Genomic DNA, 15,820 nt, shown 5'->3' with positions numbered 1-15,820 from the left:
GGACCTAATGAAACTTCAAAGCTTTTGCACAGCAAAGGAAACCATAAACAAGACCAAAAGACAATCCTCAGAACGGGAGAAAGTATTTGCAAATGAAGCAACTAACAAAGGATTAATCTCCAAAATTTACAAGCAGCTCATGCAGCTCAATAACAAAAAAACAAACAACCCAATCCAAAAATGGGCAGAAGACCTAAACAGACATTTCTCCAAAGAAGATATACAGACTGCCAAAAAACACATGAAAGAATGCTCAACATCATTAATCATTAGAGAAATGCAAATCAAAACTACAATGAGATATCATCTCACACCAGTCAGAATGGCCATCATCAAAAGATCTACAAACAATAAATGCTGGAGAGGGTGTGGAGAAAAGGGAACACTCTTGCACTGCTGGTGGGAATGTGAATTGGTTCAGCCACTATGGAGAACAGTATGGAGGTTCCTTAAAAAACTACAAATAGAACTACCATATGACCCAGCAATCCCACTACTGGGCATATACCCTGAGAAAACCGAAATTCAAAAAGAGTCATGTACCAGAATGTTCATTGCAGCTCTATTTACAATAGCCCGGAGATGGAAACAACCTAAGTGCCCATCATCGGATGAATGGATAAAGAAGATGTGGCACATATATACAATGGAATATTACTCAGCCATAAAAAGAAACGAAGTTGAGCTATTTGTAATGAGGTGGATAGACCTGGAGTCTGTCATACACAGTGAAGTAAGTCAGAAAGAGAGGGACAAATACCGTATGCTGACACATATATATGGAATTTAGGAAAAGAAAAATGTCATGAAGAACCTAGGGGTAAGGCAGGAATAAAGACGCAGATCTCCTAGAGAACGGACTTGAGGTTATGGGGAGGGGGAGGGGTGAGCTGTGACAGGGCGAGAGAGAGTCATGGACATATACACACTGACAAACGTAGTAAGGTAGATGGCTGGTGGGAGGCAGCCGCATGGCACAGGGATATTGGCTTGGTGCTTTGTGACCGCCTGGAGGGGTGGGATAGGGAGGGTGGGAGGGAGGGAGACGCAAGAGGGAAGAGATATGGGAACATATGTATATGTATAACTGATTCACTTTGTTGTAAAGCAGAAACTAACGCACCAATGTAAAGCAATTATACCCCAATAAAGATGTTAAAAAAAAAAAAAAAAGAAGATGTGTCACATGTATACAATGGAATATTAGTCAGCCATAAAAAGAAACGAAATTGAGCTATTTGTAATGAGGTGGATAGACCTAGAGTCTGTCATACAGAGTGAAGTAAGAAAGAGAAAGACAAATACCGTATGCTAACACATATATATGGAATTTAAGAAAAAAAAAGTCATGAAGAACCTAGGGGTAAGACAGGAATAAAGACGCAGACCTACTGGAGAACGGACTTGAGGATATGGGGAGGGGGAAGGGTGAGCTGTGACAGGGCGAGAGAGAGTCATGGACATATACACACTAACAAACGTAAGGTAGATAGCTAGCGGGAAGCAGCCGCATGGCACAGGGATATTGGCTCGGTGCTTTGTGACAGCCTGGAGGTGTGGGATAGGGAGGGTGGGAGGGAGGGAGACGCAAGAGGGAAGACATATGGGAACATATGTTTATGTGTGACTGATTCACTTTGTTATAAAGCAGAAACTAACACACCATTGTAAAGCAATTATACCCCAATAAAGATGTTAAAAAAAAAAAAAAAAAAAAAACAACTACAAATAGAACTACCATATGACCCAGCAATCCCACTACTGGGCATATACCCTGAGAAAACCAAAATTCAAAAAGAGTCATGTACCAAAATGTTCATTGCAGCTCTATTTACAATAGCCCAGAGATGGAAACAACCTAAGTGCCCATCATCGGATGAATGGATAAAGAAGATGTGGCACATATATACAATGGAATATTACTCAGCCATAAAAAGAAATGAAATTGAGCTATTTGTAATGAGGTGGATAGACCTAGAGTCTGTCATACAGAGTGAAGTAAGTCAGAAAGAGAGAGACAAATACCGTATGCTAACACATATATATGGAATTTAAGGAAAAAAATGTCATGAAGAACCTAGGGGTAAGACAGGAATAAAGACGCAGACCTACTGGAGAACAGACTTAAGGATATGCGGAGGGGGAAGGGTGAGCTGTGACAGGGCGAGAGAGAGTCATGGACATATACACACTAACAAACGTAGTAAGGTAGATAGCTAGTGGGAAGCAGCCGCACGGCACAGGGATATTGGCTCGGTGCTTTGTGACCGCCTGGAGGGGTGGGATAGGGAGGGTGGGAGGGGGGGAGGCGCAAGAGGGAAGAGATATGGGAACATATGTATATGTATAACTGATTCACTTTGTTATAAAGCAGAAACTAACACACCATTGTAAAGCAATTATACCCCAATAAAGATGTTAAAAAAATTTTTTTTAAAAATTTGCATGGTCGGGAAGAGCAAACACACTAGGAAAGAAAGGTCTAGCTGTATGTCCCACCAAAGCAAGAAATATGAAAGTGGATGGGGCTCTTACGAATCCTTTGTACCCAGTACCAAAAACATCCAAATGCCCGGGGCTGATGTCATCCATGGGGCAGAATTTGAAAGGCACTGCTTTCCCAGAATTCCCTGCACGTTAGCACACTGCACCTTTCCTGGGAGCCCTACCACTGGTGTCCTTCCTCTGCAGAAATGGGAACACTGTATCCTCATGTGTCAAACTACACCAACCTTGTTCCCAGGAAAGAGAGGAAGGATGGGGTGGGGAAGGGAAGCTGTGCTCTCTAATTCTCACCAAGGACTTATTATGATGGGGTAGCTTCTCCTATTAGCAAGTTTCCACCTTAGATAAACCTTCCCCAACCTTTCCACCATCAAGCATCCCTTTTTGTATTTCTTCATGGACCCCATGTTTTGAGTGACCCTGCCTGCCAATCTGTACCTATTACAAAACATTAACTCACTTCCCCCAGTCTTACTTGTGATTAAAGATGTAACTTCCCATCAGAGCTTCCTCCGATCAGCCTAAGATAACCAGTACCTTAGTGCTGACAGCATTTTAGTAAAAACTACAGGAATATGACGTTTTGAAAACTCTCTGCAGCCTTGATGTAAGGTATATGTTTATGGGATAATAAAGATGTATCTGATCTTTGTCCAGGGTTCCAGCCACAGAGCTTCAAAAACCACTGGAATTTACTGAGCGATGGGATTGTCTTTACTGTGCTAATGAGGTGAGTCATCGTGGGCCATGAGATAGCTGTAGCATCAGGCTAGTTACTAAAAAGACCCAGCCATGTGATTAGAGGGTTGGCACTTTGGGAACGCAAGGGGACTGGAGACCGAATTCAATCGTGGCCAGTGACTTAATCAGTCACGGCTATGCAATGAAACTCCAGAAAAAGCCCTGGATGCCGAGGCTCAGAGAAGCTCCCTGGCTGGTGAACACACTGATGTGCAGGAAAGGTGAGGTGCCCTGACTCCACGGGGAGAGGGCTTGGAAGCTCTGCATCCAGGGCCTTTCCAGAGTTTGCTCTATGTGTAGGTTTTATAATAAAAACTGTAATGGTAAGTATAGCACTTTCAGTGAATTCTATGAGGTGTTCTAGAGACTTACTGATCAGGGTCATGGAAACCTCCTAATTTATAGCCCCTGGGTCAGAACAGCAGGTGACTCTGAGACTTGCCGCTGGTGTCTGAAGTGAGGCTGGAGCCCTTAAACCTGTGGAGTCTGATGCTAGTCCTAGGTAGTGTCAGAATTGTACTGCGGTCCACCCACTGGGAGTGAGAACAGAGCATTATCTTTAAATACATATAAACATCCAAACCCATAGAAGGTACAACACCAAGAGTGAACTGTAAAGTAAACTATGGACTTTGGGTGATAAAGATGTGCCAGTGTAGGTTCATCAATTGCAACAAATGAACCCCTCTGGTGGGGGATGTTGACAATGGGGGAGGCCATGCATGTGTGGGAGACAGAGGGCACGTGGGGAACCTCTGTACCCTCCTCTTAATTTTGCTGTGCACCTAAAACTCCTCTAAAAAATAGTCATAGTATATATATATATATATATATATACATAAATGCAAGAAAATACTAAAAATAGGTGTGGTCAGAAAACATCTATTAGGGGAAAATCCATTGGTTTCAGATGGCTCTGAGAGAATCATTCCAGTGGGGAGGAGGATGCTGTTGATGTGTACTAAAACCAGGCCCAGGAAACAGGCAGAAGCTTCCTCACTAAAACAGTTGCAGGGATATTAAGTATCAAGGAATATGTTTTTAGAAAAAAGCTAATATACCGAAATGATAATGATTACAACATCTACTGAGTGCTCACTACATGCCAGGTACTGTTCGTGTATTTCACATGAACTGATTGAATGCCTTCAAAGCCTAGATGATGTAGGTACTGTTATTACACTTATTTTACAGATGAGGAAACAGACATAGCAAGAGACTAAGTAATTTGTTCAAGGTCATATTCAGGAGTTTGCCTTTTAATCAATTAGAGAGTCATGAAAAGTAGAACTGGGGTTGTGGCTGGATGGTCTTCTTTCTGCTCCGGTAGAGCCCACTGCACTAGGTACACACTGCTTTCATTGTTTAGCTACCCTTTGGATGAACTCCTTCATGTTAACAGGAAGTTCTATTTTGATAAAGTTTCTTTTATCCCTTGGTTCCAGAGTCTTGCTATGTTCCCCTTCCTCATTTTGCAAATTAGCATTTGGAATGGGGAAGGAAGAGTATATAGTTAGTTCGGATGTTACAACAGTTCATGATGATTATAGTGATTATGAGCTAATGTTGAAAAATTTTAGTAGCATAATAAAAATATTAATTTGAGGGTTCAAATAGTTATTGCATTCATTATTATTCTGTAAAAGTAAGTTAGGAATTAACCAAGGAGCAAAGAGCTCAGAGTATTCCTATGAGAAAGCCAGCCTTGTAGAAGGCACACATAGGAAAAATACTGCTATGGTATCTTAATAAAAATGTTCCAAGACATTCTCATTTGTGTGTTGCCTGAGTGCTTGCTATAGATGTAAAGGCAACATTTGACAAAGACCTTGAGTTCAAAGAGTACAAACTGATAAGATACCAGGCCCTCTCATCAGGGGTGAAGTAGTAGAAGCCAAGCCTGAACAGAGATACACAGGTTTCCCCCGTTATCTTAATGCAGAGCATCTCTATGAAACTTTCCATAAGCTGAAATGGTGTAAAGCCAAGGGTAATACCCCAGATTTTCAAAAGTTCATTTTATGCCACTTCAGTTTTAAGAAAGACCTACTTTAATACATTGACGGCATAAAAGCAAAAATCCTCTTTGAATTTCTTTCAGTTACCAAAAACAGGTACAGGCATATCATGTTTTTACTGCACTTCATTTTGCTTTGCAGATATTGTGTCTTTACAAACTGAAGGTTTGTGACAACCCTACAACAAGCAAGTATATCAGCGCCATTCTTCCAACAGCATTTGCTCATTTCGTGTCTCTGTGTTGGATTTTGGTAATTCCAGCAATATTTCAAACTTTTTCATTATTACTATATTTGTTACGGTGATCTGTGTGCAGTGATCTTTGATGTTACTACTGCAAAAAAAGATTATGACTCCCTGAAGGCTCAGATGCTGGTTAGCATTTTTTATCAATAAAACATTTTTAAATTAGAGTATGTACATTGTTCCTTTAGACAATGCTATTCTACGCAACACACTACAGTATAGTGTTAACATAACTTTTTTATCGGCTATATTCCCCATGTTGTACAATATATCCTTATAGTTTATTTTATACTTAACAATTTGTACCTCTTTACTGCCCTACCCTTATATTGTACCCCACCACTGGTAATCACTAGTTTGTTCTCTATACTTATGACTCTCCTTCTCTTTTGTTATATTTACTAGTTTGTTGAATTTTTGGATTCCACATATGTGATATCATATATTATTTGTCTCTGTCTGACATTTCACACAGTATAATGCCCTCCAAGTCCATCCATGTTGCTGCAAATAGCACAATTTCATTCTTTTTATGGCTGAGTAGTATTCCATTGTATGTATGTGTGTGTGTGTATATATATACACACACACACACACCCCCCACATCTTTATCCATTCATCTGTTCTGTTGATGGCTTAGGTTGTTTCCATATCTTGGCAATTGTAAATAATGCTTCTATGAACATTGGGCTGCATGTATCTTTTCAAATTAGTGTTTTGGGTTTTTTTTGGATATATATCCAGGAGTGGAATTGCTGGGTCATATGGTCAAAACTAAACTACTTTTAGTTTTTTGAGAAACCTCCATACTGTTCTCCATAGAGGCTGCACCAATTTACATTCTCACCAACAGTGTAGGAGGGTTCCCTTTTCTCCACACCCTCTCCAGCATTTATTGTTTGTAGATTTTTTTATGACAGCCATTCTGACAGGTGTGAGATGATATCTCATTGTGGTTTTAATTTGCATTTCTCTGATGACTAACGATGTTGAGCATCTTTTCACGTGTCTGGTGGCCATCTGCATGTCTTCTTTGGGAAAATGTTCAGGTCTTCTGCCCACATTTTAATTGGGTTGTTTGCTTTTTTGATGTTGAGTTGTTATATTTTGGATATTAACTCCTTATCGGTCATATCATTAGCAAATATTTCCTCACATTCAGTAGGTCGCCTTTTCAGTTTGTCAATGGTTTCCTTTGCTATGCAAAAACTTTAAGCCTAATTAGATCCCATTTATTTATTTTTGTTTTTACTTGCTTTGCTTTAGGAGACAGATCCAAAAAATATTGCTACAATTCATGTCAAAGAGTGTTCTGCCAATGTTTTCTTCTAGGAGTTTCATGGTTTCCAAAACATAACTTTTATATGCACTGGGAAACCAAAAAATTCTTGCGACTTGCTTTATTGCGATACTTGTTTTATTGCAGTGGTCTGGAACCAAACTGCAATGTCTCCAATGTGTGTCTGTACTAACACAGATCTTTCATAAAAGCAAAGTTATGTAATGCAAACTTTCGAAAAGTGTGGCTACCATATTCAAAAATTTTAACAAAGGAAATAGTAATGCAACATCTGAAACAATGAGAGGGTTCCAACACTCCTAGATAGAATATACAGACTCAGGAAACCAGCTAATCTTTCATCTCCAACAGTAATGTACTGAAATTGCAACCGAAATCTTCCCTCTTGATCATATCACTCTAATAAACTCACCATACACTGGTAAACACAAATGATCAACCATGTTGTAGAAAAGCATGGACTGATTGCTCATTTGTGTTTGGGTGTGTATGTGCTTTTGTGTTAAGAGGGAAAAAGAGAACAGATAAAACAGTGATAAGAGTATTTACAGAAATCTGAGAGTTTTCTAAATTGTGGTTAAAAAAAGTGTAACATAAAATTTACCACTTTAAACATTTTTAAGTGTACAGTTCAGTAGTGGCGAGAATATTTACATTGTTGTAAAACAGATCTCCGGAACTTGACTTTTTCATTGTATGGAACTAGAACTCTATATCCATTAAGCAACAAATTCCCCTTTCCCCCTCCCCACAGACCCTGGCAACTACAATTCTGTTTTCTGTTTCTATGAATTTGACTACTTCAGATACCTCATATAAATGGAATCATACAGTATTTTGTCTTCTTATTACTGGCTTATTTCTCTTAGCATAATGTCCTCAGGGTTCATCTATGTTGCAGCATATGTCAGAATTTCCTTCCTTTTAAAGGCTAAATATTCCACAATATGCATACCCCACGTTTTGTTTATCTATTCGTCCATCAACGGACACTTGGGTTGCTTCCAGCTTTTAGCTATTGTGAATGATGCTGCTATGAACACAAGTGTGCAAATATCTCTTCAAGATCCTGCTTTCAATTCTTAGGATATTTATCCAGAAATGGGATTGCTGGATCATATGGTAATTCTATTTTTAATTTGTTGAGGAATCACCATACTGTTTTCCATAGTAGCTCTGAGTTGTTTTTAATATTTGCTCTCAGATATCTCACTCATAAATGTTAGTTCTTTAATTTGAGACAGGAGGGAAATAGGAAAGAAAAAGCGAGGCAGTAGGAGCCCCTTTCTGACTAGGGCCTCTTTCTTCACTCGAGCTCCCCAATCTCCCCTCCTGCCCACAGCACAGCTTCCCGTTTCTAGTCTCTTCCCGTCCCTTCTTTCCTGCTGCCTGATGCCCAATGCTACCATCCCCTTGTGGTGGGCAGAATAATGGCTCCCCAATAAAATATCCACACGGTAATCCTTGGACCCTGTGAATGTGATATGTTACATGACTAAAGGGACTTTGAGGATGCAATTATGGTTCCAAACCTTAAAATAGGGAAATTAGCCTGCATTACCCAGGTGGGCCCAATCTAATAATGTGCACACTTAACAGCAGAGAACTGTCTCCAGCTGGAGGAAGTAGAGGACGGCAGAAGAGAGATGTCCCAGAAGGGCAAGCTAGAGAGACTGCAAGCGTGAGAAGGATTCCATGCACCGCTGCTGTTCTGAGATGTAGGGGGCCACACACAAGGACTGGCAATGGCCTCCAGGAGATAAGGACAGCCCCCGCTGACAGCCAGCAAGGCACTCAGTCTCACAACTGCAAGGAACTAAATTTTGCCGACAACCTAAATAAGCTCAGAGGTGGATTCTTCCCAAAGTCTCAGAAAGGAAAGCAGCCCTGCCAACTCCTTGATCTTTGCGCTATGAGACCCATTTTGGGCTCTAACATATTGAACTGTGTGGAGATAATAAAGGGGTATTGTTTTAAGTTGCTAAATGTGTGGTGATTGCTTATGGAAGCAGTAGGAAACAAATACACCCTCTCTCACACTCACCTGGGTCTCTCCCAGCCCTTCAGAAATGTGCCATAACTTGGAAGGTGTCAGCTGTAGAGCCTGAACAACTAATTCCACGTCGATTCACTAATGGACAAGGGCTAGAGGGAGACTAACTTTTTGGAGAGATGAAATTTTTTTTCATCTGACTCTACTAGATATCCATAACAGCAGCAGGAATTTCAGACCTGGAAAGGGGGAGATCAGCCTACTGGCCAGTGACAGAAAATAATCTGGGACCAAGAAAAGCCTCACAATAGCACATCTACCGACACCGACACCGCACTTAACAAGGCCTGCTCATGCCTCCATATGGGTTATTCTCGAAGCCTCTCTGCCCCTCGCTTATAAAATACAATGTATTTTCATCATTAAAAAAAATCAGAGGGACTTCCCTGGTGGTCCAGTGGTTAAGAATCTGTGCTTCCAATGCAGGGGGCTCGGGTTCGATCCCTGGTTGGGGAACTAAGATCCCACATGCCGTGTGAACGGCCCCCCAAAAAAAGAAAAAAAATTTTAAAAAAAGAATCAGAGCACAGAAGGTGATGCACTGAAAGTGAAAGTGCCCCTGCTCATAGTTCCACCTTTCCAGAAAGTTTTCATGTAATACGGTCCTTATGTGTCTATTTTCTTCTTTTCTTTTTTCTTTCTCTAAAACAGAATCACTCTGTATGTACTATTCTGTGACTGGATTTTTTTTTTTATTGATTAATATATCTCTGGAATTTTTTTTGTCAATACATAGACGGCGGACTTCTCATTTTTTAAATGATTACATAAAAATGGCTATAAGTTACAATTGAGAAATATCATAACCCATGGATGGCCATTTATTCTGTGTATTTTCATTAGTACAAATGAATACCCATCAGCCTTCATTTCTTCAACCTTATGCAAGTGTATCTATATGATAAATACCCAGAAGTGGAAGTACTGGGTTACACAGGGTGAGCATTGAAACACTGACAGATATGGCCAAAATACCATCCCCAAAGAGTGCCAACTTTACTCTCCTATGAACAGAGTATGAGAGTGCCCATCTTGCCCACATCCTCTGCAACACTGGTCTTCTTACATTTTTTTTCACCTTTACCAATACTTAGATAGAAATGATTTCTCATTGTGTTATTTACATTTCTTTATTTCTCAGTAAGGTATAGCACCTTTTCACATGTTTGTTGGACATTTATAATTCTTTTTGTATCCTATTCATGTCCCTCACAAATTTTTCCATCGAGTTCATTTTTCTTATTGATGTAGTGAAGTTATTTTTATGTTAATGAAATGAGTCTCTTGTCAAATGTGCTGCAAATACTATTTCCTGTGGGTTGTCTTCTGACTCCACTAATAATATATTGTTTGCCATCATAAATTATAAATTTGTATTTAGTTCAGTAGATCAATATTTTTCTTTTAGGCTTTTGGTTTGTATCTTGGTTGTAACTGCCTTCCCCACTCCAAGATTATTTTTAAAATTCACCCATATTTTGTCTTTTTCATTTTGGTATTTTATCCATCTGAAATTTAGTTTCATGTAAGAAGGGAGAAGGAATACAGATTTACTTTTTCCCTCAAACAGTGAGAAGTTTTCCTAACATCATTTATTGAATAAGCCATCTTCTCCTCTCTGATATGAAATGTCTTTTTCTTATAATAAATTCCCAAATCACATAATTTATTCTCTATTATTGACCTCCCTGCTTTGGTGTCAGTACAAATTATTTTAACTATGTACCTTTACAATACATTTTAATATTTTCTTATTTTTAGACATCCTCTAGCTTTTGGGGCATGTTAATTTTTTCACATAAACCTTTTATCAACTTATAAAATTTTTTAATATTTTGATTTTCTGTATTTTGATTTGACTCAGATAAGTTACTGTGCTATGAAGGCTTGATTTTTACTTACCCAGATAGATGCCATGATATCCCACCTTTCTCTTGAGTTGAGATCACACTAACCTATTAAAAGGAAAAAAAAAAAAGTACGAACAGTATAAATCTGGGATTCAGAACACAATAATCTCAGCCTAACCCTTAATCTCTAATCCAGAAAACAGAAGTCAACATTCAAAGAGAAACCACCTCTGAAAGAGGATGTTTCTCTAACATCAGGTACTGCATTTGCTAAATAAACATCACCGAACACCAACTATCTATCTACAAGAGACTGTGCTAGACCTGGGAAGGGCTCAAAACAAGAGAGAAGAAAAATCTCTGCACCTAAGAGGTTTGCAAATACGTTTCCTGGGAGCCAATTTTTGACTCATTTAACATCCAGGAGAACTACAATGATTGTTGACTTCTTTTAACTACCATCATAGGGAACAACATAAACTTGTCCCCCTCCCCCAGTTTTCAGCTGGCTTGTTTGATCCCTTGTGTTTGTGAATCTTCTTTTACATTTTACAAGGCTTCAAGTCTACAGCCTGTTATAAACAGACATGCCTGCTCTTTGAGGAAGGTCCAGGCCTTGGTAGGGCCCATAGGTGAAAAAGGGCAATTCTTTGATGGATGCCTGGTTGGGAACCCAGACACACTTTCATATGTAGACATTATTCAAACATGCTGGCAAATCTCCAGGATTGGCTTAGAAATAAAGTTGCTCCCACCCTTACCGGGAACAAAATATTCTAAAAATTCAGTGATAGCCCCAGAGCAATGCGCAATAGGAAATGACACTATTAGTCTCTGGAATTTAAATATTTCTAGGGACTTGATTTTCTCAGGCTTTCTGTAGGGGAGGGCGGTCAGCTTTCTAGTTACAAGGGCTAAGGGCTACACCCCTCTAAATATACAGCAGATACAAAATATCATTAGTTCTGGTTTTGCCTCCTAAAGCTAGACACAATTTCTTTGAGCCTCAGTTTCCTCATCTGTAAAAAGGGGAGAGGATGGCTGTTGCTGGCACTAAATGAAATAATATGTGTAATCACATCAGCTAATGTTTTGAGTTCTTACTATGTTGCAGGTAATATAAAAAACACAACAGGAAATTCCCTGTCGGTTCAGTGGCTAGGACTCCGCACTTTCACTGCCCAGCAGGTTCAATCCCTGGCTGGTGAACTAAGATCCCACAAGCTGCGCGGCTTGGCCAATAAATAAATTAAAATTTAAAAAAATTAAGAAACATTGTAAGGTCAATTCCAAAAGGCTGGAGATTTTTGTCAAGTTTTTTCACTGAGGCACAAAAGTACTAAATAAAAATGCTTATTGAATGAATGAATGATATCAGCCTCACAATAATCCAGGGGAGCTGGGTATCATTAAGAACATCTCCACTTTGCAAATGAAGAAGTTGGGGCGCAGAGAGGTACAGTCGATCTCTCAGCATCCACGGTTCCAGGCCCCCTCCCCCACCTTGCCCCGCGTTTACCCAAATCCTCAGATGCTCAAGGTCCCTATATACAAAGGCACAGTACAGTCTCCTTACCCGCGGGTTCTGCATCCGCTGATTCCACCAACCGCGGTTCGACTTTGAAACCCGCGGCTACGGAGGGCCGACTGTACTATAACGTTCCAGTCTCACAGCGAGTAAGTGTCCCTCTACGGAACCTAGGCAGTCACAGTCCAAGGGTATACATTTAACCCCCAAGCTTCTGCCTTACCCAAGTGCCCCGCCCATACACTGTCAAAGCTAATGCTCAATATGTGTTGCTTTAGTATAATTTGTAAATTACAAACATTTACTACTGATTTCAGTTTTAAGAAGTGAAAAATTACTCCACAGTGGAGGCTAAATGACCTAACAATAGAACCTTAAACATCCTTTTCTGAAAGAGATTAGAGCGTTTACATCATTTCCTTTACTTCCTCCTCGGTCCCTGTATTTAAGCCGATGTCTCTACAGAACCACGCGGCTCTGGGAACAAGCTTCTGGTTTTCTTTACATCTTTGAATTTCCTTTCTCGTCAGTTTGAAGTTTTCTGCCTTCATGAAAGCCAATGGCGATATCTTTGCAGAATAATGTTTTTATGAGTTACAATTTTCATGAAGTTGATTTTTAGAAAGTTGTAAATGTAGCTCTGGCAGAGGACAGAGTCTGACTGACTGTGTAGAACACAAATCCTTGGAAATAATTTAGCCGGGCAGTGTTACAACCTTCTTATTAGCAGCCCGAGGGGCCTCCAGAGACCCAGAACCTCCTTGACCCAGAAGCTCCTTGACCCGGCAGAAACCACAATTTCCTATATATGGTCACTTGCAAACAAGTACTCAGATGCTCTACCTGCTGACTCAAATGCCAGGGGAATGATTCAGGTCCAGTGAATCAGACTCTTGGAATCAAAGAAAAAGGTGAGTCTTTTCATGGAAAAGCAAACTTCTCGGACTCCCAAAGCCCAATATGTAAATACACTTTTATCCTACCTCCTAAAAAAATTAAGTGAAATAAAGTAAATTGCCTAAGTGAAGAGGAGGGACGTGCTCACAAGGATGGGCGGGGTTCAAGTCCTCAGAACAGAGCTTGGAGCCAGCCCCTCTTACGACGCCAGGGACCGGGAGAACCATTCCGACTCTCCGCTCTTTTTCTGTTCCCAAGACCTGAGAGTGGGGGGAGCCAAGATGGCCAACTGTATCCCTGCGCGGCTATCTGTGACGAAAAGCCAAGGGTCGAGGGCGCCGGGACAGCTGGTCAGCTTGCGCCCCGCCCCAAGCAGAACTGGGTGACCCTCCCAGGACAGGCAGTTCTGCTGCTCGGGGCCTCAGCTTCCTCGATTCTGAAACGGGGGCGGTGGCCTCCACGCCCGCCGGGGCCCCTGGGCCCTGCACTCCACAGCCGGGTCGGTACGTGGCGTGGGTGCCAGCCCAGCGCTGACCCGTGGCCGCGCTGCGCTCGCGGGGGAACCGGCCGAGGCGCGACCCTGGCTCCAAGCTGCGGGGCAGCCGGGGTGGCTGGTGAGGCTCGCGGCGACGCGGGGGAGGCTGAACTTACCTGGAGCGCGGCCCCAGGAACGGGCGTGCGAAGAGCGGCCAGCGAGGGAGTGCGCCCCGGGCAACGCTGCTCCGCGCTCGCTCCCGCCCGTGGCCGGACCGCGCCCCTTCCTCCCGCCCCTCCACCGCCTCCCGAGTCCACCTGATCGCCACCGGAGGCTGGGAAAGGGAAGCCGCGCCCCGCGGCCGTCCGGGCGCCAGTTCCGCGCAGGCGCGCCTTCGGCCCTTCGCCCTCGGCGACTTTAAAACTCTATCGCCCTAGTCTCGCATCATCCTCAAAGTGAAACCCATGTCCTCGATTTTCACTTCTCCTTAACTTACATTAAGCTTTTCTTCAGATTTTGTGCAAGATTGTTTTGTTCTAGGCGTTGTGGATTCAGAGATCAGACAGTCCCCACTCCCAAGAAGCTCAGGGCCTGGTACGGGATGACGAACAGCTAAACACTAATAACAGTCCGTAACACTTATCTAGCATTTCCTTTGTGCAGGGCACTGTTCTGAATTCTTCACAGATATGCACTAATTTAAATCTTACCATAAACCTATAAGGTAGATACTATTAGCCCCATTTTATAAATGAGAAAGCTGAGACACAGAGAGATTAGGTAAAGTGAGCAAAGTCACAGAAGAAGTAAATGGCAGGTTTTTTATCCTGCCAGGCAAGGAGAAATTTTCTTCTACCCTCCTAGGTTCTCCTGGCTGCTCTAAGAATTAAAATGACATAAGACACATTAACGGAGAAAAATACACAAAAGTATCACTGTATCCTCACACCGTGGAAGGGACAAGAGAGCTCTCTGGAGACCCTTTTGCAAGGGCACTAATCCCATTCAAGAAGGCTCCACACTCAGGACCTAACAACCTCCCAAAGACCCCACCTCCAGGGACCATTGTTCTGGGGATTAGGATATCAACATATTAATTTTGGGGGGAAACAAACATTCAGATCATAGCAAGCAGTTTATAATAACTCCCACAGCCTCTCCTTAAAAACACTGCTATTAAAAACGTTAATTGTAAATCTTTGAAAGATACCAAGAATAAATGATAATATTATAATAATATTGATACCTGTGTACTCACCACCCAGTTTTATCAAATCTTAAACATTATGCTGTATTTTTTTAGAATGTTTTCAAGACAGTTTAAAAGGTATGTTGATACAATTGATGTTCCTTTTGTGCTTTTCCTGACCCATTTCCCTCACTCTTTCTCCAAAGATAACCCAGTAGTAATCACAGTGTTATTATTCTCATGCATGTTGTTATACGTGTTTCAAAATATTGATATAGCCATAAACATATGATACTCTTTAGCAGATTTTTAAACTTTAAATATATGGTATCATGATGTATATTCTGCCACTGGCTCTTTCTGTTCAATGCTAGCTACTCTAGTAGCAATTGTTCATCATTTATTTTAAGTGCTGTATAGTATTCCATTTTATGGCTATATCATGGTTTGTTCCTCATTCTCCTGATCATGGGTATTACATCGTTTCAATATTTTGCTACTTTGAATAATGCTGCAATGAACATTATTTTATACAGCTTCTTGTTCACAGGTGTGTGAATTGATGACATTACCATTTGAAAATAAAATAAGGATAGAAAGGGAGAAATTTTTGACTGTATGGCATAGGGAGTGATTGGTTACTAGGAGAAGATGTGAACAGGCATACAGATTAGTTTAGTTCAATGATTAGTTTTTTGTTTTTTAATTAATTTATTTATTTTTGGATCTGTTGGGTCTTCATTGCTGCACGGGCTTTCTCTAGTTGAGGCAAGTGGGAGCTACTCTTCCTTGCAGTGCGCGGGCTTCTCATAGGGGTGGCTTCTCTTTTGCCAAGCACGGGCTCTAGGAGCGTGGACTACAGTAGTTGCAGCATGCAGGCTCAGTAGTTGTGGCTCGTGGGCTCTAGAGCGCAGGCTCAGTAGTGTGGCGCATGGGCTTAGTTGCTCCACGGCATGTGGGATCTTCCTGGACCAGGGCTCGAACCCGTGTCTCCTGCACTGGCAGGCAGATTCTTAA

General features: G+C 41.3%; 1 protein-coding gene across 3 annotated transcripts in view; it reads right to left on the bottom strand.

The window, feature by feature from the left end:
* ANXA3 (annexin A3) overlaps window positions 1-13,909 on the bottom strand; it is a 57,672-nt gene extending 43,763 nt beyond the window's left edge. The window contains exons 1-3 of one of the 3 annotated variants that reach the window (XM_027087722.1): window positions 13,791-13,909; window positions 12,291-12,412; window positions 10,767-10,819 (exon numbers count right to left, since the gene is read on the bottom strand). In XM_027087722.1, coding sequence (XP_026943523.1) covers window positions 10,767-10,781 — 15 coding nt within the window. In that variant the 5' untranslated portion in view covers window positions 10,782-10,819; window positions 12,291-12,412; window positions 13,791-13,909. The remainder of the gene's footprint in view (window positions 1-10,766; window positions 10,820-12,290; window positions 12,413-13,790) is intronic. The other 2 variants (XM_027087721.1, XM_027087723.1) reach the window with 2 other exon arrangements.
* Between the last annotated feature and the right edge of the window lie 1,911 nt (window positions 13,910-15,820).

This window comes from Aethalodelphis obliquidens, unplaced genomic scaffold (genome assembly GCF_003676395.1).
Source record: "Aethalodelphis obliquidens isolate GAN/ISIS:26980383/991018 unplaced genomic scaffold, ASM367639v1 scaffold59, whole genome shotgun sequence".
Lineage (NCBI taxonomy): Eukaryota > Metazoa > Chordata > Mammalia > Artiodactyla > Delphinidae > Aethalodelphis > Aethalodelphis obliquidens.
The sequence above is the reverse complement of the archived record's forward strand: the minus strand, read 5'-3'. Positions and strand labels throughout refer to the sequence as shown.